Source organism: Lissotriton vulgaris, chromosome 2_1 (genome assembly GCF_964263255.1).
Source record: "Lissotriton vulgaris chromosome 2_1, aLisVul1.2, whole genome shotgun sequence".
NCBI lineage: Eukaryota > Metazoa > Chordata > Amphibia > Caudata > Salamandridae > Lissotriton > Lissotriton vulgaris.
Window position 1 is genome coordinate 1,809,180,403 of NC_141687.1, and position 26,628 is coordinate 1,809,207,030.

Consider the following 26,628-nt stretch of genomic DNA (forward strand, 5'->3'; position numbering starts at 1 on the left):
CAAGACCTGTGCGACTCGCTGGCCACCTTCTTCCATCGCAAGATCGCAGACATCCAGGACAACTTCAACGCTGTGACCACCCTGGCAAACCACTGAGTTCCCCGCTCCCACGACCACCACCCGCACCAACTGCCTGCTCTCCTGGACCAACATCAACGACGACGACACCATCAAGATCATGAACACCGTCCACTCCGGATCCCCGGCAGACCCTTGCCCACACCACATCTTCAACAAAACCAGCAGCACTATTGCACCCCATCCCCTGAAAACCATGAACATCTCCTTCGAGACAGTGACCTTCCTGGAGAGCTGAAGCACGCAGATATCAACTCCTTACTCAAGAAACCCAAGGCGGACCCCAAGGACCTCAAGAACTTCCGACCCATCTCCCGATTCCCGTTCCCAGCGAAGGTCATTGAAAAGGCTTCAACAAACAGCTGACCAACTTCCTCGAGGAGAACAGCATCCTGGACCCGTCCCAGTCCGCATTCCGCACCAATCACAGCACCAAAACTGCCCTCATCGCTGCCACGTAGACATCAGGACTCTGCTAGGCAATGGAGAAACCAGGGCCCTCATCGTCCTGAACCTGTCAGCCTCCTTCGACACTGTCTGCCACCGCACACTACGAACACGCCTCTACGACACCGGAATCCAAGAGAAGGCCCTGGACTGGACGTCCTCCCTTCTCTCTGGCAGAACTCAGAGCGCCCGCTTCCCCCTTCCGCTCCAAAGCCACCGGGGTCATCTGAGGCATACCCCAAGGCACATCCCTCAGCCCAACGTTGTTCAACGTCTACATGGCACCGCTCGCCCACATCGCATGATGGCATGACCTCAACATCATCTCCTACGCCGATGACACCCAGCTGATCCACTCCCTCACCAAGGACACCCACACCGCCAAAACCAACCTCCATGAAGGAATAAAGGCCGTCGTCGACTGGATGAAGAACAGCCGACTGAAGCTGAAATCGGACAAGACGGAGGTCCTCATCCTCGGATCCACTCCCTCAGCCTGGGATGACTCCTGGTGGCCGACTGCATTAGGAACACCCCCAACACCCACCGACCACGCACGCAACATAGGGAGTCATCCTCGACTCTACACTCTCCATGACGAAACAGGTCAATGTCGTCTCCTCCTGCTTCAACACCCTCCGCATGCTTTGCTGGATCTTCAAGTGGATCCCCACCAAAACGAGAATGATGGTCACCCAGGCCCTCATCAGCAGTAGACTGGACTACGGAAATGCCTTCTACGCAGGAGCCTCAGCCAAACTCCTGAAATGGCTCCAACGCATCCAGAATGCCTCCGTAAGCCGGATCCTCGACATCCCTTGCTTCAGCAACATCACACCCCACCTGAGAGACCTGCACTGGCTCCCTGTCAATGAGAGGATACCCTTCAAACTCCACACCCACGCACACAAGGCACTCCACAACACCGGACCAGCGTACCTCAACAGCGGACTCAGCCTCTACAACCCCACCTGCCATCTCCGCTCCGCAGACCACGCCCTCGCCACCATCCCCCGCATCCAGAGAGTGACCGCCGCTGGAAGATCATTCTCCCACCTCGCTGCCAAGACATGGAACACCCTTCCTCTCCTCCTACAGCAGACCGAAGACCTTCTGACGACTCCTCAAGACCTGGCTATTCAAACAGTAGCAGCTTGGTAGGGGCTTGCCTGTCACAAACAGATGTAGCTAAGCCTGCCCCAATATAGTCTCTTCTTAGTCAGCCAGCATTAATCCCAGTGGGAGAGGAGCTGCTCTCAGAACTGGTTTTGAGTGATCACAGGGAAAGGTTTGCTAATTTCTCTAGCCACAACTGTGAAGTGGGCACAGAAACTCTGCACAAGGGAAGAAAGGTTCTGCCATGTTAGATTTAGGTAAAGATGGGCATTCTGGGAGTGTTTGCAATAGGGTGCACAGTAACAACAGCAAAAGTGGTTTGGGTTACCCCTGGGAAATGGTTTGCTTTTAGTCAAGAGATGCCTGGAATCACCCTCCCTTAAAAACTAGTGCCAGGCGTAAATGTGACCGCCCCCCTGGGCACCCTCTTCAGAACACTGATGGACGTTTGGAAGACAGCAGGAGAACTGCACCTGTTATTGTGATCTGTAAGGAGAACCCTGAGGGCTGGACATGCTCCCACTTGTACCCAGGAGAAAGAAGTAGACTTTAAGGGTCAGTTGGCAGTCTTTCCGTTAAGCTACAGGGACACGGAAGCTAGAGGAGGCCTAACTTCCTTGAAGAGCCTAATTGACCAGTTCCAACTGGCCATGCCATGGATCAGGCTGGTAAGTAAGAAAGTAAGTAAGTATTTTATAGAGCACGCAAATACAAATGTATCTTGGCTCTAGCGGAAACCTCAGACACCTGTCTACAAGGCACAAAAATATTTAGAAGAGGTGACAAAAAGCCATGTCTTTAGTATTCTTGTAAAGAGAGGTTGGCTGGGTTGAATACATAAAGACAAGGGGCAAAGAGTTCCAAAGTTTGCTTGCTAGATAGTAGAACCTCCTGCCACCCCATGTGGCTCTTTTTAGATTTGGGATGACCACCAGTTTGGCTATGGAAGATCTTAAATCTCACTGAGGGGAATAGCATGTAAACATTAGGGATGGGCAGTAAACTCCGCTCTGCCGGTGGAGTTTACAGAGTTTTGCCACTCCGCTCTCTACTTGGAGTTAAGAGGTTGGCAGAAAAACGTTGGCAACCAATGGCAGACTTGAGTTTCCCTGTGCACTTTCAGGCAATCGAATCTGCACTGCTTGCAACTAAGAGACTACACCGCAACATATGCATTCCATGTGGGGTGTGCGAAGGAGGCTGTCTCAGGCCTGCCTTGAGGGGTCTGTCGGTACAAAAGGGGGTGGTGATGGACGGAGCATCTGAATCAATCAAACACTCACACCCAGCCAAGCCATGTCTTCCCTGGACCGGAAACAAGCTTCAGAGGACCGGTTTCTGGCATTCTAGCCGTCTTCAGCCCGGCTTGCTTGAATCCAGTGGCAAAGTGAGCAAGGGACTCACGTCTGAGCATACCCTGCCACACTTATGGCGGCCAAAAAAGGTACAAAAGGGGGTGGTGATGGACGGAGCATCTGAATCAATCAAACACTCACACCCAGTCAAAAGATCTGGGTTTAATCCATCACCGTTCTTTAGCCCACTCTGCCACCCCCGTTAAGACATGGCTATATGCAAATCAGTCTGACCCTGTGCCTCATGGGAACAGTCCAGCCCGAACTGCCAAGCCATGTCTTCCCTAGACCGGAAACAAGCTTCCGAGGACCAGTTTCTGGCATTCCAGCCGTCTTCAGCCCGGCTTGCTTGAATCCAGTGGCAAAGTGAGCAAGGGACTCACGTCTGAGCATACCCTGCCACACTTATGGTGGCCAAAAGCGGTACACAAGGGGGTGGTGATGCATGGAGCATCTGAATGAATCAAACACTCACACCCAGTCAAAGGATCTGGGTTTAATCCATCACCGTTCTTTAGCCCACTCTGCCACCTCAGTTCATACATGGCTATATGCAAATCAGTCTGACCCTGTGCCTCATGGGAACAGTCCAGCCCGAACTGCCAAGCCATGTCTTCCCTAGACCGGAAGCAAGCTTCCGAGGACCGGTTTCTGACATTCCAGCCATCTTCAGCCCGGCTTGTTTGAATCCAGTGGCAAAGTGAGCAAGGGACTCACGTCTGAGCATACCCTGCCACACTTATGGCGGCCAAAAGCGGTACAAAAGGGGGTGGTGATGGACGGAGCATCTGAATCAATCAAACACTCACACCCAGTCAAAAGATCTGGGTTTAATCTATCACCGTTCTTTAGCCCACTCTGCTACCCCAGTTCAGACATGGCTATATGCAAATCAGTCTGACCCTGTGCCTTATGGGAACAGTCCAGCCCGAACTGCCAAGCCATGTCTTCCCTGGACCGGAAACAAGCTTCCGAGGACCGGTTTCTGGCATACCAGCCGTCTTCAGCCCGGCTTGCTTGAATCCAGTGGCAAAGTGAGCAAGGGACTCACGTCTGAGCATACCCTGCCACACTTATGGCAGCCAAAAGCGGTACAAAAGGGGGTGGTGATGGACGGAGCATCTGAATCAATCAAACACTCACACCCAGTCAAAAGATCTGGGTTTAATCCATCACCGTTCTTTAGCCCACCCTGCCACCCCAGTTCAGACATGGCTATATACAAATCAGTATGACCCTGTGCCTCATGGGAACAGTCCAGCCCGAACTGCCAAGCCATGTCTTCCCTGGACCGGAAACAAGCTTCCTAGGGCCGGTTTCTGGCATTCCAGCCGTCTTCAGCCCGGCTTGCTTGAATCCAGTGGCAAAGTGAGCAAGGGACTCACGTCTGAGCATACCCTGCCACACTTATGGCGGCCAAAAGCGGTACAAAAGGGGGTGGTGATGGACGGAGCATCTGAATCAATCAAACACTCACACCCAGTCAAAGGATCTGGGTTTAATCCATCACCGTTCTTTAGCCCACTCTGCCACCCCAGAGGGGTCTGTCAGCATGGAAACCAACCCTAACCCCAACCATCTGCAGCTGCCCACCTTGGCAGAGTCCCTGCTATTACTCTCACATTGGCGGTGCAAGGAATTCCACGGAGTGAAACTCCGCAAACTCCGCTAACCCCTAGTAAGCATGTTTTGAATGTATAAAGGGCCCGGGCAATGCAAAGCCTTGTGAACCATACAGACCACCTTCAATTTCACTCTGTCCACCAGTGGCAGCCAATGTAGATCCTGAATCTTTTTGGAGACAGCACTGAAATTAGGCAGCTTCAGGAGTAACAGAGCTGCCTAGTTTTGCAAAGATTATAGCAGGTAATGACTGTTAGAGTAAGCCTGATCCCTAAGTGCTGTTCCTGATACACTAGTAACATTGGGTGTTGTCAGAGTGTACATGTCCTCTGTAACCTTAAAACAATGGACTTTGAAACTTTTTTCAAGATTCTTTGTCTGGAGACCTGACAGACAATCGAGACAAACTTGCCAAGTCAATCTGACAAAGGTGAGCTGCCTCTGGGCAAAGATTCAGAGTGCTCCTGCTCAGAGCTTTACTGCAGCAGCAACTACATTGCAGCATGATGTCACAGAGAAGGAATCAACACTTTGTGGAGCCTGTCCTGCTACAGTTTTCAGCCTTGCGTGCTGGAGGAAGCTAAGATCGAAAAAAGTTACTGAATTAAAAGGTAGAAATCTGAAGGGGCCAGTCTGGTGCGGGATTTTCCTTGGGTGCAAATTAGGAATTTCTCCCATTTGGAGCTGTTCAAAAGGCAGCGGCTTCTCTTGGACTTCATCTAATGGCTATCTGGCCTTGTGGAACCCATTTCGGCCACAGCCTGCTGCCTTGCCCTGCTGAGAATTTTGACCTCCATTTCAGGGACTAAGTCAGAAGGTAAAACTTCCGACTGGGACTAACCTGGTTGCCATCTCCGACCCATGCTCCATCGTGATTGGTCGTAACTCGTCCCTAGGAACCAGTCAAGTGCAACTAGATGACTGCAGTTAGCGCATAATGCTTTTCACCGATATTTTAATTTTAAAAATTGCAAATTAATATCTCTGATTCTCCTTATTGATTTTTTTGCATTTATAGTATGATTTTGTTCATTAACCCCTTCGATGCTGATGACGAGCTCAGCTCGTCATCACCCACGGGTGGCGTGTGCTGATGACGAGCTGAGCTCGTCAAGTATCGCGGTAATTTTAAAATTGCCGCACAGCGCAAAAATCGCCGCAGCAGCGATGCCGTTAAAATATTCTCTATGTTTATTAATTGTAGTCAGAGTTTTTATTGTGCTGTGTTTTCATCTTTTTAACTTGGTTGGTGCTTCTAAATGCTTTACAAATGTTGTTACGTTAAGTCTCTCTGGTTTGTGTCCTAGCTAGCTGGGACTTAACTGTGATTTAAGTAACTGAAACCACTATTGGACCCAACAAGAGTAGTGCAATAATTTCATGTAGTGGGCTACCACCCAGCCTGACAAATAATCAACTTTCTCACAAAAATTATTGACCAGAGAGGATGATGAGCCAAGAAGGTCAACATAAAGTGAAAATACATAATGTAGATGTTTTGTTTAGGTTGTCGGATGGTGCTGGATAAAATGTCATAAAGACTGAAAATAAAGGCATACAATTTCAGCTTTACAAATACCTGTATGTGCACTTATTTTTGTGTCGTGTATGGTGTTAGTTGATTCTATTAATAAACTGACAAATTGTCTTAGATTGTGATGACCTTTATGCAATTAGTTGTCCAGCAAAAAAATCTAGGAATGTCATGCAAGTGCAGGGATTGCAACATTCCTTTCTATTGATTATTTCTGGCCCATTAAGTCCTATAGTCATGCCTCGCATTCCGTACAGTATATAGATAGTGATTAACTGAAAAAGGAACTCAGAACAAGGGTCCAATATTTTTATCCTCCCTAATGTATATATTCCTTCCACTGGATCAAACAAATGTTTGTTAAATCTCTCTTTCAGTATATTTTTTGAGTAGCTCAAACAGAAAATATTAATAAAGTACTTGTTGTCGAAGTCTACAATGCTAAGATTTTAAATCGCACCCTAAGTGTATTTACAGATAGAGAGAGGGCAAAACATTTAAATATTCATTGCCCCATTTTTTTGAGATCATGCAGAGTAGATAAAACCAGGAAGCTTCTCTTAGAACTTTGATTGAATAATGGGTTGATTATTGTTATTGGTAGACTTGATAAAGATATCCCTGCTCATCCACTTAAAGTCTAGTTCTATAATGATGTTATTGCTTTTTGTCCATATTTAGTATGCTATCTGACTTAGAAATTCTAGATACCCCTTCGATTGACCATAGAATATTAACATTCTCTGTTGGTATTGCTCTAAAGGAAACTTTGCCTTGAAATATGGTGGGAGAAAAGGTGCGCCTTAATATATTAAATGGGACCGTCCAGTGGACAGTGTCTAATAAAGGAAAACTAAAGGATGAACTAAAATGTTTACTAAAGGAAACAACAGAGCAGGAGTTGATATCTCTAGTTAAATATGAACAGGATATGGCAAAGTTTGTGGTAAAACAACCCTGGTACAAGGAGTTCCTCAGGTGAAAATAGGTACTCTCAATGATACTCTAAATGACCCTTGCAAACGCTCCAGTCTAAATAAACTAGTCAACAAATTGCAAAGGCATCAATTGTTATACTTCTCCATAGAGAGAAGGAAATAGAAAGCCTTCATAGTTAAACAACAGACCAATAAGATATGGATTGACCTCCGCAAGGCCATAACATAAAGACTCCAGAAGTTTCTGGAGAATTATTGTATTGGCCAGTTGAAGTGTAGCCCCTAAAATCTACTCAATCTCAAGTGAGGACTGGCAGAATTATAGCTCCAAACATTATGCAGCCAACCCTCCAGACATTGTGAATATTTTACCCACTGGTTCCCAATAGTGTGAGGACGCGGACTCCTACTGTCCATCTAAAATACTGATTGGGGATATCAATCATTGCACCAGAGCTTCAGGTGCCAGGGGCCCAGACCAATTACCCATCACTTTTCTGAAGTTGGAGGAAGGCTTGTGGTCTAGCTACTCAGTTTAAATACTACTACATATCCTAGCAAGTCAGACCTCATGAAAGAGTATCATTATTTTCACTTTACACAAGAAAGGCTTAACAAGCCTCCCCAGTAATTATACACAGATAACGATGAAAATATTTGCCAAAAGCATTTCAATTTGCATGCAAAGTTGGACAGATGACAATAACATAATTTAACTAGAGCAAGCGGGGTTTAAACAAAATATCTGAACACTGGATAACAACTCAAAATTACATATGATTCTAGAGAAATATGTATCTTCACGGCTGCCAGAATGGTCACTGAAATAAAGACATTTGATCACATCTCTCCTGCTCTCAAAGAACTCAAGTGACTACCAATAGAAATGTGGGCGAACTTCAGAACAGCCTGCCTCACCCACAAAGCCCTTCACACAGGCAAACCCGAATATCTGGCGGCTAAACTCAAAAAAGCAGGTCAGAACAGGCACCCTACTTCTCATCCCGCTAAAATCCCGGAAACAAAAAACCACAGCCAGGTCCTTCCTCGGAAATGCAACCAAAATCTGGAACTCTATTCCCCCACACATCAGAACTATTCCCTCCTTCGCTAAATTCAAAAGTCAGCTCAAAATCCTTTTCCTCGACCGATCCCTAGCGAACAGATAGGAGCAGTCGAAGTGCTGATATTGACACCGTACCCCTCTCGGATGTGGTGTTAACAAGACCCTGAAATGGAACTCTTCACCATTGTCGTTACTTTAACTCTTATCTGGAATGTCTTGCTTTATTGCACTATGTTCTGCTCTCTTTTGCTCTGATCTGTAACTGATGTGAAGCACTCCAATACCTTCCGGTCAGGCTAGCGCTATATAAAACTTCTTAAATGAATAAATATGTGGCCCACATTGCTCTTTTTTATAGCATTTAACTACGAGGCTTGATCTACCCTGTGGCGAAAACTTTGTAATTTAAATATCCCAGCGGTTCTCCTTCAAAGTTTAATTGTACTCAATCTTTCCACCTAATGCCGAATATTACTTGGCAGTGATTGCAGGATTTCCCTGAAAATTTTAACAGACAAAAGATAAAACCAGTGTTGTCTGCTTGCTCTGTTACTATTCTCCCTGTACATTCATGATCTTTCAGCTGCATTGAATGAGTTGGGATGTAATACACCGAAGTTAGATTCTTGAAACATTTCTTCGTTACTCTATGCTGATGATATAGCGCTGATGGATCTGACTCTAAAGATTTACATAAATGATTGGATTGTTTGCAAAAATATGCCTCCACTCATTACTTGAAAATCAATACATAAAAAAAGTAAAGTAATGAGGTTGCAGGTCAGGAGCATTAAAATGATTAGGTGCTATAAATGGTTTGTGGGTACTCAGGAGATGGACATTGTTGATGCTACCCTTATTTAGGAAACATCTTTTACGCTAATCTTTCAGGTAAAGAGCATATCTCTCAACCAAAGCAGTGACCCATGTAAATGCCCTTTTCATCTGGGCCACTGGCTTTAAATACTTTGGCCCCAGATGAACTTATTTTTATCTTGAAATGGGCTTATCAAGTAGTTATACATTGATTTGACATCAACCCTCCACTAGGGACACCAGCTACTACATAGCACTGAAATCACTTTAAGAGAACTTTTATTTTACAGGACATTTTGCCTAGAATATGAAGGACTATACTATTTTGAACTTAAATCAAGCACTTAAGTTCACTATAGAGGAAATGTCTCGCTTTCAACTTAAAACAGTATCGGGAGATAATGGTTAATGATATGTTGTTGTGTTCAGGAAAAAAAGAAGTTTGGCATCATTGTCTCTACTTGTAGTGAAGCACAACCACAACCCCATCTAACCTGGAATTTAGAACACAGAGTTTCCCACTGTTTACTATTGTTGAGGAAGGACATTGTACTGCTACATGTCCTTGCAGGTAGGTGGAAAGGATTACATCATAAGAACATATTATGTTCTCATTGTATGACCTCGCCCCAAGACCTTAGCAATGTGCTATTTGTTTGTCCCTCGTTGCACTTTAATGATTGCCGCCTATTGAAACATTTGTTTGTGAAATATGGGGTATGTTCTGCGAATGAAGAATTGCACTTTATTCTGAATCCTGTGAATGAAATGGAATGTTGTAAACTTTTTTAATTTTTTTAAGCTGTATTGATCATACTGTTTTGTATTACTAACAATATGGAGCTAATGGTATATCTAAATCTTGAAATAAATTGAAGTGGAAAACAAAGTGTCTTACCTGCAGTGAACAATGACCGGGACATCCTTTTCTTCTGCACACTGTATGGCCTCTTCCACATCCTGCACCAACTGTAACAGAGCTGGGGCTTGGTCGGGTGTCTTTTGATCAGGCCACGAAGTATACCAGTAATGCTTTAAGTGTCTTTCTTCTTCACCACTCTACCCAGTTTCAAAACAGACATAAGAATTGGGTTATTATTTTGAAATACATCACTAGTAACTAATTAGAAATATTCCATATTATTAACATACAAATGTACAATAAAACGCAATGAATGAAAAAGGACTTAGTAACTAATGAGTGTTTTGGAATTAATTCAATTGGAGGTTGAATTGGCTTTCATTTAAAAAATAAACATTAGGATGTGGGTGAAAATTAGACGATGATATGATGTAAAATTTCTCTCTGTTTTAAAAATGTTTTTATTGTTTTAATAAATAACAAACAAGGAGAGTATATATACCACAAAAATATATCAGCAGATCTTTATCCAAGAATTACATACTAGTACATCCTACCCACTCTACTTTCTTCCCTCCCCTCTTGTAATGGGTGGTATCTGCAGGAGTCTTACTTCAAAGGGCATATCTTAGGGCACTCCTACAGTATATCATTCCCCCAATATTTCCCTCATCCCCTCCCTCTGTATGCGTTGCTTACAAAGAACAAACAGGGGGATAACCCCTCTAATGCTCTGTGGCCCCTGCGTCCCAGGCCTCCCAGATCTTCCCATATTTCTTCTCATTGCTTGTACCGCTAAATACCTCTTTTTCAACAATTGTACAGTGTGCCATGCCCTCTTCACAATTCTGGAAGGATGGCGCCATGTCACATTCCCATTTCTGTGCTATGTCTCTTTTGACTACCAGAAATCACATATTTACTAAGGTCTTCTGGAACCTTGTGAGGCCAGAGGGTTCCCACACGTCCAATAAGGCCCTCCAGGCTGATACTTCGAGGTCCACCCTACTGCTCCCCTCAGAGACTTGGCCACTCATTCCCCGAATGGGTACACCGCAGGGCAATGTCACCCGGTATGAATAAAAGTACCCTCAGTGCCACACTTCCGAAGAGACAGAGAGATTGTGGTCTTCCCAATGTTATAGAGTTATGGCCTGGTGTTATATGTTCTGTGTAACACTTTGAGTTGGATTAATTTAAAGCTAGTTTTGATGGCCCCCTCTGCTAAGAGGTTCACCGCATCTTGGCAGTCACCATCATCAATTTCTCCAGGTCATGCTCCCAGCTATTTTTAAGGTCCCTAGGTATTTCACATTAGTGTTTTGTATGTCAATGATATCAATTTCTGCCATATCTGCCCATCTAATAGTGTCCTCCCCAATGGGGAATCCTTCTGCATTTCTTCATCTGGATCTATGCTACAGATTAGGGCATGCTGGAGCTGTCTGGGTGCAATTCAATACTGCCCCTGGAGATGTTCAAATGGAACAACCCTATTAGCGTCCTATACTTCGGTGAGTATACTGAGGCCTATACTGTCCTGAAGACTAGCCATCCATGTTAATCTAGTGCCCTCCCAGAGGGACGTACCCAGTGTGAGTCTCTTGTCCCACTTCATTTCTCTAGGGAGCCTGTTCCATGTGTCCAGCACCGTAATTGTAGCCGGACATGCTCGCTACACCAACCTTGGAAGGTTGACCATTTTGAACATGGCTGCTCGGCCCATCAGCGACAAGGGCAGAGTACTCCAATATCTGATGTCCTTTTTTACTCTTTGAAACTGTGGGTCCAGATTAGCTCGAGCATGAGAATCTGCATCTCTAGTTATCCACATCCCCAGATACCTAAAACCGTGAGGTTCCACCTTACTAGTAGAAGTATCGGGCCCATTCGTTTCCATCCCCCCATAGGAAACAGGAGTGGCTTTTCCCAATTAATGGTAAAGCCTGAGATTTCTCCAAATATTTGGAATATTTCACTAACTCGGGTGAGCGATTGATCTGTGCAGGTCAGGTAAAGTAGAATGTTATCCAAATATAGTGAAATATATACCTACTTCCCATCCATAGGTTCCCGTTCAGCTTCAGATTCGGGCATCTATGCTCATGAGGTTCACCAGTGGCTCTATTGTGAGGATGAAGAGCATCAGAGACAGAGGGCATCCCTGTGTTGTTCCCCTCCCAATAAGGAAATTCCCAGACATGCAGCCGTTGATCTTTATTCAAGCACAAGGGTTCCTGTATAGCAGTGTAATCCAATTAATGTAACAGGGCCCACATCCCCTTATTTCAAGGAGCAGAAACAGATAAGACTATTCAAGCAAATCAAATGCTTTATTGGCATCCAAGGACAACACTGCCCTGGGTTCACCTCCAGTATCAGCTTGCGCAATAACATTATGGAGGTGCTGTTGGTTAAACCTGGTCGCTCAGCAGGGCCTAAAACCTGTCTGGTCAAAATGGACCAGATCAGTCAGCACTGTGTGCAGCCTATTAGCCAGGACATTTGTCAGAATTTTGTTATCAACATTAGCAGGATAATTGGCCAATATGAATCAACTAGCTGCGCTAGCTTCCCCTTCTTGGATATGAACATTGGTGGTGGCCATTCACAAATCTTCTGGCAAGGACCTTTGCTGGAGAGCATCCTTCAACATCAGTAGCATCAGCTTAACCAACCTGCCTGCCATTTTACAGAAGAATTCTACTGGCAATACTTTGGGACCTTGGGCCTTCCTAGCCTGCATCTGGGTTAAAGGCTATTTCCGTCTCTGAGATGTTTGCTTTCAGCCTATCCCTCTAGTCCAGGGCCAGGGTCCTAACTGGGAAGTCTCCTATGAATCCTTTTATCTTCTCCATTGAACCCCCAGCCTTGGGTGTGTAAAAAGCAGCCATATACGTTGCAAATACTTTGCGATCTGTCGACTGCCCTAATCACCCTTCCAGGTTCCAGCTGCAGCTCCCTAACGTGCATGAGTTCTCTTTCCCTGTTGCCAATCCAGGCCAACAGTTTACCCATTTTGTCTCCAGCCTCATATATATGTTTTTGCTTGACCAAAAAGAATGCTTTTACTTCATGGCATGTAGCTTCCTTGTATTCATTGTGCTTATTTCTAGCTTCTGAACCAGGGATGCGGTTGGGTGGGAGATACATTGATTGCCAAGGTCCCCAATTTCTTACTCGAGTTTTTATAGGTGCTGCACTCATACCCTCTTGTCTCTTACTTCACCCGCAATAAACACCCCTTTAAGTTGTATGCCTCTCACACTACATTGGCACTAATCACTGAACCTTCAATTTGACGAAAATATAACTCAGTAGCCTTTCCTACATGCTTATTGGCTACACTCCAGGTGGCCATCCTCCAACCCTGGGGCTCTCTGCTCCTCCCAGCATCTATGCTAATCATGGTGTTTCTAGATGTCAGTTTAGTGTAGAGCATGGGTACTCACAAACTTTCTCTCGGGGCCAAATTTACAGTGTGGTTTATGTCAGAGGGCCGCACCGGTGGAGGCGGGGTGAGTGGGGGAAGGGGCGGGGCTAGAGCAACAACAAAAAAACTGTGACCATGATGTTGATCACAGGTCCCTCCAGCGGACGCCTTCGTCTACTGAGCCACCAGACCCGGCATACACACATCTCTCTTTCTCTCTCTCTTTCTCTCTCTCTCTCTCGTTCTTTCTCTCTCTCCCTAACTCTCTCTCCCTCTGTCTCTCTGTCTACATCTGTCTCCCTCACTCTGACTGTCTTGCTCTCTCTCTCCCTCTGTCTGACTCCCTCTCTCCCTCTGTCTCACTCCCTCTGTCTCACTCGCTCTCTCTGTCTCACTCACTCACTCCGACTGTCTCCCTCCCTCCCTCTCTTTCACTCTGAATGTCTCACTCTCTCTGTCTCCCTCTCCCTCACTTAGTTTCCCTCTCATTCACTCTGTTTCCCTCTCCCTCAGTTTCCCTCTCCCTCACTCTGTTTCCCTCTCCTTCACTCTGTTTCCCTCTCCCTCAGTTTCCCTCTCTCTCCCTCAGTTTCCCTCTCCCTCACTCTGTTTCCCTCTCCCTCACTCTGTTTCCCTCTCCCTCACTCTGTTTCCCTCTCCCTCCCTCTGTCTCCCTCGCCCTACCTCGCTCTACCTCGCTCTCACTCTCTCTCTCCCTCACCGTCTCCCTCACTCTCCCTCTCCCTCGCCCTCACTCTCCCTTTCCTTCGCCCTCACTCTCCCTCTCCCTCGCCCTCACTCTCCCTCTCCCTCGCCCTCACTCTCCCTCGCCCTCACTCTCCCTCTCCCTCACTCTCCCTCTCCCTCCCTCTCCCTCTCCCTCACTCTCCCTCTCCTGCCCTCACTCTCCTGCCCTCACTCTCCTGCCCTCACTCTCCCTCGCCCTCACTCTCCTGCCCTCACTCTCACTCGCCCTCACTCTCCCTCACTCTCCCTCGCCCTCACTCTCCCTCACTCTCCTGCCCTCACTCTGCCTCGCCCTCACTCTCCTGCCCTCACTCTCCCTCGCCCTCACTCTCCCTCACCCTCACTCTCCCTCGCCATCACTCTCCTGTCATCACTCTCCCTCGCCCTCACTCTCCTTCCCTCCCTGTCTCTCGCCCTCCCTTTCCCTCCCTGTCTCCCTTCTTCCACCTTGCCCGTGTGTGCCTGGGCTGAGACAGCTTCTGAGCAGGCACACACACAAACACAGCCTCACCGGAGCACTATGTTAATGAGGCTTTGTCACCTCTTAGCCCCCTGCAGCCCCACTCTGACTACGACGGGAATCGCCGGGCCCCCACAGAGCAGCAGTCTGAGTCACGCTGCCGCAGGGGTGTTTGCTGACACTGTAAAAAAAAATTTTTAAACACGGGTACATGTCTGCAAGGTCCGCGGGCCGCCAGGGAAGGCTTGCCGGGCCGCTGATGGCCCGCGGGCCGTACTATGAGTACCCGTGGTGTAGAGGATATATTATGGGAATGTGAATAAAATGAGAAGGCTCACTCCTGTACTTGAAGGGCCCTCCAGATATTGGTTCGTCCGAAGGCCTGTACAAAGCCTTCTAATTTCCCTATCACGGCCTCCCCCTCCAACTTGGTGCTCATTCTGTCTGGATGTGTGTCGTGCACTAAATTGAAGTCTCCCCCTATGATTGTAAAAGGCACCGGAAACCCCACCAGTAATTGTCCCAATTTCTGTAGCATCTGTTTTGGGGAGCTGGTGACAGATAGACATTCAGAAGAATTACTGTGTCACCCTCCTATTTACCCTGCAGAGCCGTGTAGGAGCCCACTGCATCAGATCCAGTGTGGAGGCAGTGGAAGGGAATAGATTTTTAGAGGGAAGATAACCACCCCCCTGGAGCCTGATATGTATTTTGCATAGGATGCCACCTTATATATATCCCTAATAAGGCAGTAGCATTGCCCTTCCATCAAATGGGTTTCCTGGAGAAACAGTATGTCAGCCTTATATCTAGTGAAGGCTCTAGTCACCAGGATCCTCTTCACCCTGTTAACTAGATGGTTAACATTCCATGAGACTAGGATCAAGCCAGTTTGAAATAGAGCCATTGGATTCAGATACATGCTCTTTTCCTACTCCGATAAGGTGAGTACTGTTTCTGGTGAGTGGTGCAGTTCCCATTCCTGTATAATGATTCTAAAACTTCCCAGAAACTTCCCCCTCCCTACCTTACCATGCTATGGTCTGAAAAATGCCCGCCTCCCCAATTCAAGATATGTGTGATCTCTCCATTTAAAAAACATGAGAAACTAAGGGGCTTATATAAAAGCCCCTTGCATCATCGGTACGTCACTTTTTCCCATTTTAAAAGTGTTGCACCGGCAGCACAAAGGGCTCGTAAATAAGCCCCTAAATGTACAATGCACAAGTCATGGGGTACCTCTAGAGTCTATATATCAGATGCAACAATTGCACCACTTAAAGGACGCTGGACCCCTCTGGTCCGGTGTAGCAAAGTACTTCATGGAAAGATAGTAGGCCCTTGGCACAAGTTCTCAAGTGATGGACCTCAGCTTCCGTCCCCCAAAAGATTCACCCATGGTTCCGCTGCATAAGTACCTACCAGCCTCTGACAATATGGTCAGATCACATTGGGGTGATCACTAGAAGCTGCTCCCGCTCAGTTTCTGTTCCAGAACCCGTCCAATCCGTCCCCCCACCATCCTGCAGTGCAAGGACCCTCCATCTATTATTGTCAAGGACATCAATGCAGTTTTTGACAGCATTTACTGCTTGGGCCTGCGCTGGCTTCATCTGTGACTTCTTTGGGGAATATCAGCCACCTGCATCTCTATGTCTCCTGCTCTTCCGCTGCTGTTAAACTGATTTGTTCCCCAAGGAGCCCGTCTGACCACACCAAAGCCATGCTTCCTGTGCAGATAATAAGAAAAGTGTCTTTACCTTGTATACTACTTGGAGTGTCACCAGGATGACAAAGGGCATATTTGAGTTCATGTTGGTGCAGTCCTGCCCCTCTAATGTCCATGGACCATAAATACAGGCAATCAGTAGGATGTAATCCCAGTCTCTGTGGTTCATCAATCTTGCTATTATTGGGCGGGGTGGTTGTCCAGGCCCTAGGCTCTCGCCGGGATCCTGTGCACTCTTTCCACTGAGTAGAAACGAGATGGCTTCCCCAGTAGTACCATTTCCCCCACCCAACCTTCAATGAAAAGTTCAACACTCAACCCTTCTGCCTTCTTGGAGACTTCTATAATGTAAACATTATGTCTTCTAGAACTCTCTTCTGCATCTTCAAGGCGGTCTGTGAGCACTGCCAGCACTGCCAGCCCCTTCTCATCTAGTTTAATTTCCATTTTTCGGGCCCTCTCCGACTGTTTCCAATGATCTGCACTGAGAATGCCCATCTCATTGACCACCACCTCTATCTGCGCTTCCGGCATCAGCTTAGTATCTTTTATAGCTGCCAGAATAGTCACAGTATGTGCAGCGAGAGGGTCTTCCATTGCATGTGTAGGCAGGCTACTACTCTCATTTTCCTCCAGAGGCACTTTTAAAGTCTTGTTCTTGGACATCTTAGTCTTCCCAATACTGTGAAGTGGAATAAGTCAGGAGGGCCGCTATCCACGGGTCAAAGAATTGTCAGTTTTCACTTGGGGCCTTCCCCTATTCTCACAGCACCCTCTGGGAGTAAGGATTAACCACTCTGGTCTTCCGCCACACCCCGGTGATGTCTCGGGCACTCTACCGCAGTAAGTCTGAGGTGGGGTGGGGGGTCGGGCCCACAACCCCTGTTAATCTGAACCACGCTTTAGGGGCTGATTCCCAGTCCTGGCCTAAGCCCCAGGTGACCCCCCCAGTACAGTGCTTCAGCTAGCCCCAAGGCCCTTTACAAGTCTGGTGTGGCAGGCTCTCACCCCCTAAATCAACTGTCCAGCACAGTGTTCCAATTGTCACCTTCCACAGGGCTTTGCAGAGCCCCTGTCTGGCTCACTCTGTTAAGGCCCAGAGAGACTCGCACAGCCCCAACAACGGCCCGCAGGACACCACCGGATATCTGGGTCCAAACAAGTCCAGGCCATACACTAGAGTCAGGGCCAGTCAATGGCATCTAATTCGCCTGCACGCCACCCCCTCCCCAGGGTAACGGAGCAGGAGAGACCTCCAGAGAACCAGCCGCAGTCACTCCAGGACTCAATCATCAGTCGTGGCGCAGGACCTCCTGCAAGGAGAGCCCAGCCAACATCCAGCACTGTCTCACGTGACTCCGCTAGTCCCCCCTCACCTCAGCTGCGATGGCAGGTGTTGCTGTCAGGCTGTCCTCCCCATTGTTCGAAACCGTTGGTCCAAGCGATGCGGCAGTGATCACTGTCTTTCGTCTGCGGAGTCACCTTTACTCGCTGCTTCGGCTGCCATTTTATACAGGGTTTTCAGCCGCATCGAGGCCGTGCTTATACCAATATGAGCGATGCCAGCTCCGCAGAACTTTAGCTGGGTTTTGTCATGGAGCCATTCCCCGTACCAGAGAGTTCTCACTGTGGTGCAGATTTATTTTTGCTGGGCACAGGATAATTATTTGTGCCGCCTCGTAGACGGCAGGTGTTCAGCCGAGCACATCCGCTACCATGGCCTGCGAGGCCACGCCCCTCTACATGCATTTTTAGCTCTGCTCAATTACCACACGACTGGTGGATACACCAGTGGAATGTAATTTTACGCAGAACTGTGTGAAAATGATGAATGTAAGGAAATAATGTCTTTGAAACTTTGCCAAGGTGGTAAAGTTTAAAACAAAGCAATGAAGATTGCCATAAAAGTAAATTATGTTGGAGTTTACAGTTGCCAGTCCTATATTTTGCAGATTCATTTTTTTGCAAACAAGGTTTTAAAAAATAATCCCTTGCAAATACTTTATCTGTTATTTTCTCCTCGGACATTGTGGTGTAAAGTTGTGCAGTTTTTAACTTCACCCAGCTCCACCAAGGAAATTTGAATTCTGTAAATCTCTATTTTTACCAAGTCAAACAACATCACAAATGAACATTTTTGTCATTAATCTTGAACTTATTAGACTGAATGGGATCAACCTTTTTATGACAATTAATAAAGTGGAAGAGAAGCCTTTTGGAAGCCATGGACGTTACTGAATCAGTCTGAGAACTTCACACCCAGATCACTCAGTATGCAATGTAATTTAAAGCTCAGAATACTGTCAGATATAACTCAGTGAAAACATGCAGACACAGTGGACTATATTGGGCACTGACCTTCAATGTACACTGCCGTTTTGTATCTGATATTATTGCAGTTTGCATTTGTGTTGTCAATTAACATCAACCAACATCGACAATTGTATGGGTTCTTACATAAATGAGCCATGATTGTACAAGTAAACAATATCAAGGTTAACTAACATTCACCAAATATTCGAATATTTTTTTTTCCTAAACAATTATTTTGCACAACAAAATTTACAAAATGCTTGCATAAAGTCATACCCTAACATTTTAAATTGCCAATCAAATAGAATGTAGAATCAATCCCAAAGATGAAAAATATTCTCGAAAATCTGCAAGCAAAACCCTACTGAAAAAAATGTTTTATTGTTTTCTGAAAAGATTTGCTAAGGGTTATGTGTTGAAAATGAAATATCACCTTCAAAATAACAGATGCATGACAAGAATCACATGACAAAGCCTCTTGAACTTGATGCCAAAAAATGGTATTAACCCAGTACCTCAATGAGATGTAATAATGTTAGTTTAAATACAGAGGGGCAGATTTACAAGCCCCTTGCGCCCTTTGTTGTGCCGCCGTTGCGTCACTTGTGTGACGCGGCGGCAGTGCAAAAGATGCGTCATGGTGCGGGCTATTTACAACGTGACGCATCTGGGAGATGCGTCACGTTGTAAAGCCCTGCGCCTTAAGGAGGCGTTCCGGTGCTGTGGGGGGGGGGGGGCGTTCCGGCGCAGGAACTCCTCCTAAAAGTGGCTGAGTGAAATCTACAAGATTTCACATAGTCACTTTTAGGCCAACGCTACGTCAAAACCCTGCGCCTGCTTGAAGCAGGCGTAAGGCTTGACGCAGCATTAGTAGAATGGGCCCCCCAGAGCAATGCTGGAGCTGCGTCGCGCATGGAAAACAATATGCATAATATGCTTCTCACCAGTTACATCACTGATATTTAAATAACTCATGTTAAAACCACCTGCCTTCATAGCAAGAATTCCCCATTCAATAAGAGAATGATTTATTTTAAATTTAGATTATTTATTAGTGAAAATATGGATTATTGATTGTCATCATATTGAACGTGCAGTAGAATAGGTCCACACGATCAACAATTCTTACAACAAATGTCATCATTACATCTGCAGGACCAAACCAAAGATATAGCTGAAACCCTCTTCCATTTACAATGTATTTTCTTCTAACTCATGGCTACACAATCTTCATACCCAAAATGCTTGACTAACACTTATAAATGTCAGATTAAACTGAAAAAATAGTAATAAAGTGTATATAAATGAGGAAACTCTTAAAAGTACATTGGGCCAGATGTATCAAGACTCCGTTTTGCGAATCCTAAATAGTGATTTTTTGCGAATTGCTATTTAGAGTTCGCAAAATGGAATGTTTGTACAAAATCGCTATTTTTTAGCGACTCCTTATTATTCTTTATTTGCGAATTCGCATTTTGCGAATTCGCAAATAAAGAATAATTTTCAATGCATTCCTATGGGCCAGGAGGCCCATAGGAATGATAGTGCTATAATTCTCAAATTGCGAATTCGCAATTTGCTAATCGCAATTTGAGAATTATTTCAAGGGTGCAGGGGTGTCTCAAAGACAACCTGCTGCCCCCTGAAATTTACATGTGTGTGCATGTGGGACACATACATGCCCTATGGGCATGTATGTGTGTCACATGCCACCCTCACAAATGCCAAATAGGGCATTTTTAAAAGAAATCGCAAATTACTACCAACTACAGGTTGGTGGTAATTTGCGATTTCTTAACACAAATTCGCAATTCCAAATAGTTACATACATATTATTTAAGGAATCACAAAAATTGCGATTCCTTAAATGCTATGACAAAATTAGGAATCGCAATTTTTTGCGATTCCTTAAATTGCGATTATTTGATACATAGCAAATCATGCTAAAAGGCCGTTTGCGAGTCGCAAAGGCCTTGATACATCTGGCCCTCTGTCTCCAATATGGTTGTTAATGTGTGAACAGAATTTCATGGAAATCTGAAGTAAGTGTCTTGTTTATTGTTATTATTATTCAAACCAACACAGTCTTGCAGAATGATAAAAGGGCATCAGGCTGCCTTCTGCTAATTATTTATTATCCTGAAAGATTCAACAACCGTTAAATAATAGTATGCAAGCAAAGTACAGGGTGTGAAAGATTACAGAACAGTTTAGTGCCAGGTACCACAAAAATGATAGATAGTGCAGAATCACATCATCTACTATGGAAGGAGGCTAACGGAAAGGCATTTACATGCTGCGCTTATTAGCTTGTCTGTGAGCACTAGACAAGAATAACAGGCTCTGTTATTAAATGAACGCAAACCCTCATTGCTCAAACAGATATTCAGGTGTGAATCGTCCCTGAAATATCCCTGAAATTCAAATTAGGTTTTCCTTTCGGGACTAAGATTAGTTTAGTAAATAAAAGAATGTGGGTGGGATTGTTATTAAAGTTACACAGAAAATAGTTTGGAGTATTATAAGTTATTCAAACTTTTTGGTAAAAGTTCCAGCTGCCATTCTCTTATTTTAAAGTAGCAATTCATATAGTGGGCACTAGGATACTAAATCTTTAAAATGTATCCATTGTTTCATAGTTTTTCTTGATCGTTCTATTTCTTAGTGAAAGAAGGTTTGTGTTCCATCCCTGTGACTTCTTGTAGGATTGATCATTACCTGGAACACTTTTCACTCAAATATTGCTCAATGGATTGTGGGGTTGCTGCAGTGCATCTGGATTTCTGCCTCGGTTTGTCACATTGGTACAATCCTGAGGGCCAGGGAGTTAAGAAAACTAAATTCTAAGCCATGTTTTAAAGAAAACGATCTAGAAAACCTATCAAAAGTATTTAAAGGCTATTTGTGGTTTACTATTTTGAATTGATTGATTAAACTGTATGGTACTCGAGCAGACAAAGTATTTCTTGGGACAGCAATTGCTGTGGCCAAACGTGACATTGCAGCAGCTACCTGGGTGAAAGCTAAACCCCCAAGCATAGCAAAATGGTGCTGGGGAGTGGGCTGGTGTGCCACACAAGAGAGACCCTTATTTGAGGCCTGGGGATCCCCAACCAAGCACAACAGAGTCTGGGGCAAATGGCTGAATCAATTGGACTAATTGCAATAGACCTCCCTTAAATATAGAATTGTAATGCTAACGCATCAGGTTGGTGCTTCCATCCACTAATTTGTATGTACTCACAATTGACAAATGGGGTAAATGCTTGTAACATCGATCAAATGTCTTGTGCTGTTAACGTGTTTGATCTTAAAGTCAATAAAATTGATTATCAAAAAAAAAAACTGTCCCAAACAAAGTAGCTATTCAGATTTGACCCATTACGATTTACCAATTCTGTAGCCTAAGATAAGGCAGTGTCTGCTTGAACAATCACACAGAAGGTGTTGGGAGGAAAGCATATAACCTAACCACTGGAAACCACTCAGGGTAGCACTTCAACTTACCATTTTTCAGCCAGTGTGCCACTCTAGACACTGGTCTTGGGTAGCTTTTGTTCTAGTTTAAAGAGGACCGGGCTTGGCAGTTTGGATCAGATTGTTCCTATTAGAGCAGGGCCAAGACTGATTTGCATATTGATGGATCTAAGCTGAGGTGGCATGTTGGGCAACAGAATGATGGGTTTCAATGCTACTATGAGTGATTCCCATTGGTTAGACAAATTGCAAGCATTGCTCCCATGACCTTTTGTGTGTTTAATGTAATGCCCTAAGTGGGAAAGTGTATACCATGGTGTGGATCCCTTGTTGAATGTGCAGCTGGAACCAATCTGCACCCGACAGAAGAGGCCCAATCAGGCCAAAACCTGTCTTAGGCTGCTTGCTTCTGGTTCAGAAAGGATCTGCTCGGCAGTTTGTGTTGGACTGTTCCTATTGGAGCAGGGCCAGGGCTGATTTGCATATGGTTGGATCTAAATTGAGGTGGCATGTTGGGAAAAAGAACGATGGATTGGAATGCTACCCCATGCGATTCCCTGTGGTTAAATTGCAAGAATTTCTCCTATTGTGTATTAATGTTACGCAAAAAAAAAACTGAAACAGAAGGATATTTTACACTTCACACAATAACATATCCCAATTAAACCTGGAGCCTCCAGAAGCCAACAAATGTGGCACATTTAAGGTGAATACGTAGTTAGGGTTTATTTAATTGGTACCTTCTCAGTCTGCAAGGTCTGATCAGTCAAAGCACATTGTTGTACTATAGACATTATCCTAGGAGATGATGCATGGCATCTGAAGAACCGGATATTCTTGCCTATCAGAACCTATCAAGTGCTGGTCATAGAGACTGACGCTTTATCTTCCCAAAGAGAGTGTGAGACCTTCTACCCTGTGCGTCCCAACAACAAGGACGTTTCTCTGTTCACTACTACTAAATGTACAAGAAAGTAAAAGCCAGAAAGTCATAGAAACAAATACATGTTGGTTTTCTGAGAGAATGTAGTCTGCAAATTCGATTATTTAATTAGAGTAGATCACATAATCGTGGCAGAATCACTTTTAAAATGCTGATAGATATCAGACCTAGGGCTGCATGGAAAGTATCAAAATACGCCGCCACTACGCCACTTTTTCCCGTTTTAAAAGTGGCGCACCGCCAGCGCAAGGGGCTTGTAAATAAGCCCCATATTTTCTAATTCTGTATGAACTAAGGAGTCTGTCGGTGCAAGTCAGACCTAAATAGTCTGACTGCTTGTCTGAGGTGTGTCCGATTTTTAGCATATTGTTTTCAAACTATGTTAATTACCTCCAGTCTCCATCGGTAAGAAACAGATCCCTACAAATGCTTCACCCTCAACTTTGTTTATCTTGGTCTCCTACACATAGGGGTATCATTCATGTCTAGGTTTTCAGTCAGTGCAGGATGCCCATAGGCAATATACTGCGTGCAGTGCATTTTGGGAATTTGGAAAGCAACTGCAAGCGATATGCCAGTGTAGGCAACCTGTCTTTTGATGAGGGGTACCGCCCATGGGTGGTACGGAAACATACCACAACAAATTATTTTTAATATCTGCATATTTCCTAAGCTTTCTATTACTGGCTGTCCGACCTTCCTCATGCTGATTTTCTGGCTGGGAGATTACAATGAATAAGGCGTTTGTCAGATTATTTTCCCCAAAACATGGTAGTTTCCTTCAGTCGGTCTCAGACAGGAACCTATCCCTTCCAAGATCTTACCGAAATCTATGTTCCAGGATTCCCTGACTGTAGGGTATCAGGCATGTGTGGATGTTCAATATGAAAATCCAATGTATATTCACAGGGGAAGTCCATAACTCAGAAAGGGACTTATACACTCAGGATACTCTCTTAAATCCCCACCAGCAGCAAAAGGAATTCGATCACCATCAAAGTGACAAAAAAATAATTCTACCATAGTCAAAGGGAGCCCCTTTTAAATATTGACATATATTTTCATTATATATATTTTTTCATTTTACACAAGCTAGTCGTTTTCAGGGTTTCCTTGATTAATGTTACATTATTAATGTTCAGCTACTTTTCCCTGAAGAAAGGCACTGAGACATATGAAATGCATTGGAATGGAGCCTGAATTTTGTTGTTGCACATTCAGACACACGAGAGCAAACCGCTTTTGGGTGGACTGAATTCATTGTTTTGTATTTCTGGATTCATCATTGGAAGTTACAATTTCATATCTACACCGATTGCATTAAAGCTCATGCCTTCGAAGAACTTTTTTTGATTTTACATGTTGATGGGTTGTCCCAAGGCGAGTCTGTATACCGGTGGGATATACATCATCTTTCATAATTAATCACTATTATTAAACATTGCAATGAGTGGATTTATAAAATAAACATTTTAGAATAGTAGGTGGTTACTTTTTGACATACCAGTAGGTATGCTTTATATATATTGATGGGCTTATCCCTTGATAAAGCCAATAGGCCCCTGCTTTTTATATTTTGGTGCTCTGACGCTATGACAAGGCCAGTGTGTCTGCCTTATTTAAAATGACACTATTTACATTGTTGCATGACATAGCTGTATGTTGCCATGCGGGGATGAGTTGAGAGCAATGCCTGGCCTCTCTTTGCCTAACCCTATGCTGAGTACGGCCAAAGGCCATGCACACTGGGTGGGGGCCCACAGGGGTTTGAGGCCATGCACCCAACCCCACACTGTGATGGACATCCTCCTTTACATTTAAAAAAACATTGAAATTCACTAAAAACAACGGATTAAAGTGACTTTATAGTTAGGAATTGTAATAGTTTCTTAATTTATACAACAAAAACATTAGAATTTCACTGAAAAAAATAAAAGTTAAAACATACCATTTTAAGTTAACAAAACCACTGAAATGTACCAGTTATAGATCAGTCAAGTAGCAATAGGTCTTACCCTAACAACCCAAGAAACTATAACTTGAGCCCTCGCCATGCACTGCTAATTCCCTCCGATATTAGATGACTCATAGCATGTTTAAAGGCATCATTGATAACATCATTGCAACATCTGAAATTACATCATTCATAACAACACTGAGCATGGTGGGGGCGCAAGTTACAGTTACGTTCGGCATGAGTCATAGTTACGTGAAATAAATAAAACTTGTGAATTTCAGTGGTTTTGTTTCTTTTAAAAAAAAGTTTTAACTGGCATTTTCACATATAACCTCCATTTAACCTTTGATTATATATCTACTAGCAGCCCGTCCCGACGTTGTCCGGGTATGAAATAGAATGTGTGCAATGTGTGTAATAGGCAAGGGAAATTTATTTTAAAATCTCGCGGTAGCCAACATTTTTAGCATGAAGTGTCACAATAGTTAGGCATGTGTGTGCAGATACTGTGTGTACCTCAGAGTAAGAAGTATTAGCAGATGTCTCTAGTGTGTATCTACTCCACTTCCGTAGGTAAGCGTGTGTGAAAGTGCATTCAGTTGTAAATTTCGTGTCCCCGCAGTCACGCTGAATCACGTCATCCCCCGCTTGAGGCCCGGCTCCTGTTTTGTTTGATGTTGTGCTTGTGGTGTAAAGTCGTTGATGCAGAGAGTTGAGTGGGTGACAGCGCGGCCTGGAGACGCTGCGCGTGTGGGAAAGTGCAGTCAGTTCAAAGGTTAGTGTCCAAGCAGGCGCGCTTAGTCGCGTCATCCGCCGCCTGAGCCTGGCTCCAGCCCTGGTTGATGTTGTGCGCCTGGTTTCAATTCGTTTATGCAGAGAGTGGAGTGTGTGACAGCGCGCAGTAGACGCTGCAGTTAGTGTCCCCGCAGGCACGGTCCTTTATGCAGAGAGTTGACTGGCTGACAGCGAGCAGGATACTGTGCAGTTATTGTCCCCGCAGGCCCGATCAGTCGCGTCTGCCCCGCATAAGCCCCGGCAATTGCCGGGCCCATTGGCCACGCCCCTTGCTCCCGCGCAATTGCAGCACCCATTGGCCTTGGCCACGACCCCGGCCCAACGCACACGTTTGTTTTCCACACGCCCTCAAGGCATGTTTTTGGGGGGGGGATGTGCCGAGCGATTGTTGTCGTTTGTCGCGCCCATTGGCCACACCCCTTGGTGCCACGCAATTGCAATTGCCGCGCCCATTGGCCTTGTTCACGCCGCCAGCACACGCCCTATTAGACCTGTCAGCCCTAGGGTGGTCTTTCCCTGTGATTTTTTGCCCTTGCCTCATTTTTCCCACCTACTTTTTGTTGGCTTTAGGACTCTGGGCACCCTCCCATTGCTAATCAATGCCAGGGTGCAGGTGCTCTCTTCCCCCAACATGGCTGCCACTGACCCCTGCTACTGCAGCGTGGTCTGTATAGGCGCACTCTAGTAGCCAGGAGCTGTCTGGAACCCTTAAACAATGTTGCCATACCAGCCTGCCAGCCTGCCCATAGCTAGAATGAGGGAAGCTCCTGGAACCTTCCAGAATAGGGGAGGCACCAACTGCCACTGCCAACTGCCAACTGACACTATATAAGGAAAGGGAGGGAAACTTTCTGGTCAGTTGGGGCATCACTGACCTGGGGAACCCACGCAGGAGTTTTAGGCAGGAGGGCCTAGTGAGGAACCTATGCTACTGGGAGT

General features: G+C 45.2%; 1 protein-coding gene across 1 annotated transcript in view; it reads right to left on the reverse strand.

Moving 5' to 3' along the window:
* The window catches only part of PTPN5 (protein tyrosine phosphatase non-receptor type 5), a 529,877-nt gene that overhangs the window by 20,408 nt on the left and 482,841 nt on the right, over positions 1-26,628 (reverse strand). Inside the window, exon 11 of the mRNA XM_086957871.1 lies at positions 9,872-10,032. Within this exon, the coding sequence (XP_086813997.1) occupies positions 9,872-10,032 (161 nt within the window). The remainder of the gene's footprint in view (positions 1-9,871; positions 10,033-26,628) is intronic.